Source organism: Grammomys surdaster, unplaced genomic scaffold (assembly GCF_004785775.1).
Source record: "Grammomys surdaster isolate TR1022 unplaced genomic scaffold, NIH_TR_1.0 126086, whole genome shotgun sequence".
In the NCBI taxonomy this organism is placed as follows: domain Eukaryota; kingdom Metazoa; phylum Chordata; class Mammalia; order Rodentia; family Muridae; genus Grammomys; species Grammomys surdaster.
In genome coordinates, this window is record NW_021620894.1 from 1,847,723 (window position 1) to 1,848,805 (window position 1,083).

The window sequence follows — 1,083 nt, forward strand, 5'->3', positions numbered from 1 at the left end:
TTATCTCCTACAGGGGATGTATGACCCAGCTCTATTTCTTTTGTTTTTTTGCTGTTAGCGAATGTTGTGTTCTGACATCAATGGCCTATGACCGTTATGTGGCCATCTGCAATCCACTCTTGTATAACATTACTATGTCTCCCAAGGTCTGTTCCTATCTTATGCTTGCTTCATATCTAATGGGATTTTCTGGTGCTTTGATCCACACTGGATGCATTCTGAGACTGACCTTCTGTGACAAGAACATCATCAACCACTATTTCTGTGACCTTTTCCCTTTGCTGCAGCTTTCCTGCACCAGCACCTATGCCAACGAAATAGAGATTCTAATTGTAGGTGGTAAAGATATCATTGTGCCCAGTGTTATCATCTTTACCTCTTATGGTTTCATTCTCTCTAATATCCTTCAAATGAGATCCACTGCAGGAATGTCTAAAGCCTTCAGCACCTGCAGCTCCCACATTCTTGCTGTTTCTTTATTCTTTGGTTCGTGTGCATTCATGTATCTTCAACCCTCCTCACCTGGGTCTATGGATCAGGGAAAAATCTCTTCTGTCTTTTATACCATTGTGGTTCCCATGATGAACCCCTTAATTTATAGCTTTAGAAACAAAGATGTTAAAATGGCCCTGAGAAAACTCTTTAGCAAGAGAAGGTTTTCATAAAAAATTGTTTATCACTGTATTTACACTAATGAGAATATCTGTGTATTTAAACCAAACCACCTTTTAATCTATTATTTAATACCTTTTAATCTAGTGTTTTAAACATCTGATCATTGGAAGGATATTAGGATATTTTTGTTCTTCCAGATTATTTTTTTGGTATAAATGTCCTTTAATTTCATAATATTGGCAAAATCTTCCTTCATCATTTTAACTAAGCATAACAGTAAGTCATTAAACCTATTTTCATTGTTATTCTAGGATGTATCTTAAAAGTATCAAATCATCTACCAACGTTTATACAAATAAGGCTGCATTGTCCATGTATACTGTGGCGAGGTGGGGTCTCTCATTAGTTTATGTAATGAAGTGTGAATCAGATTGCCTTCTACTCTTTCTTGGGTAATAGTGTTTACAT

At 36.2% G+C, this 1,083-nt stretch overlaps 1 protein-coding gene across 1 annotated transcript in view; it reads left to right on the forward strand.

Moving 5' to 3' along the window:
- Nucleotides 1–665, forward strand: part of LOC114611184 (olfactory receptor 8B3-like) — a 996-nt gene extending 331 nt beyond the window's left edge. The window contains exon 1 of the mRNA XM_028755832.1: nt 1–665. This exon is cut by the window's left edge and continues 331 nt beyond it. Within this exon, the coding sequence (XP_028611665.1) occupies nt 1–665 (665 nt within the window).
- Nucleotides 666–1,083: the final 418 nt, after the last annotated feature.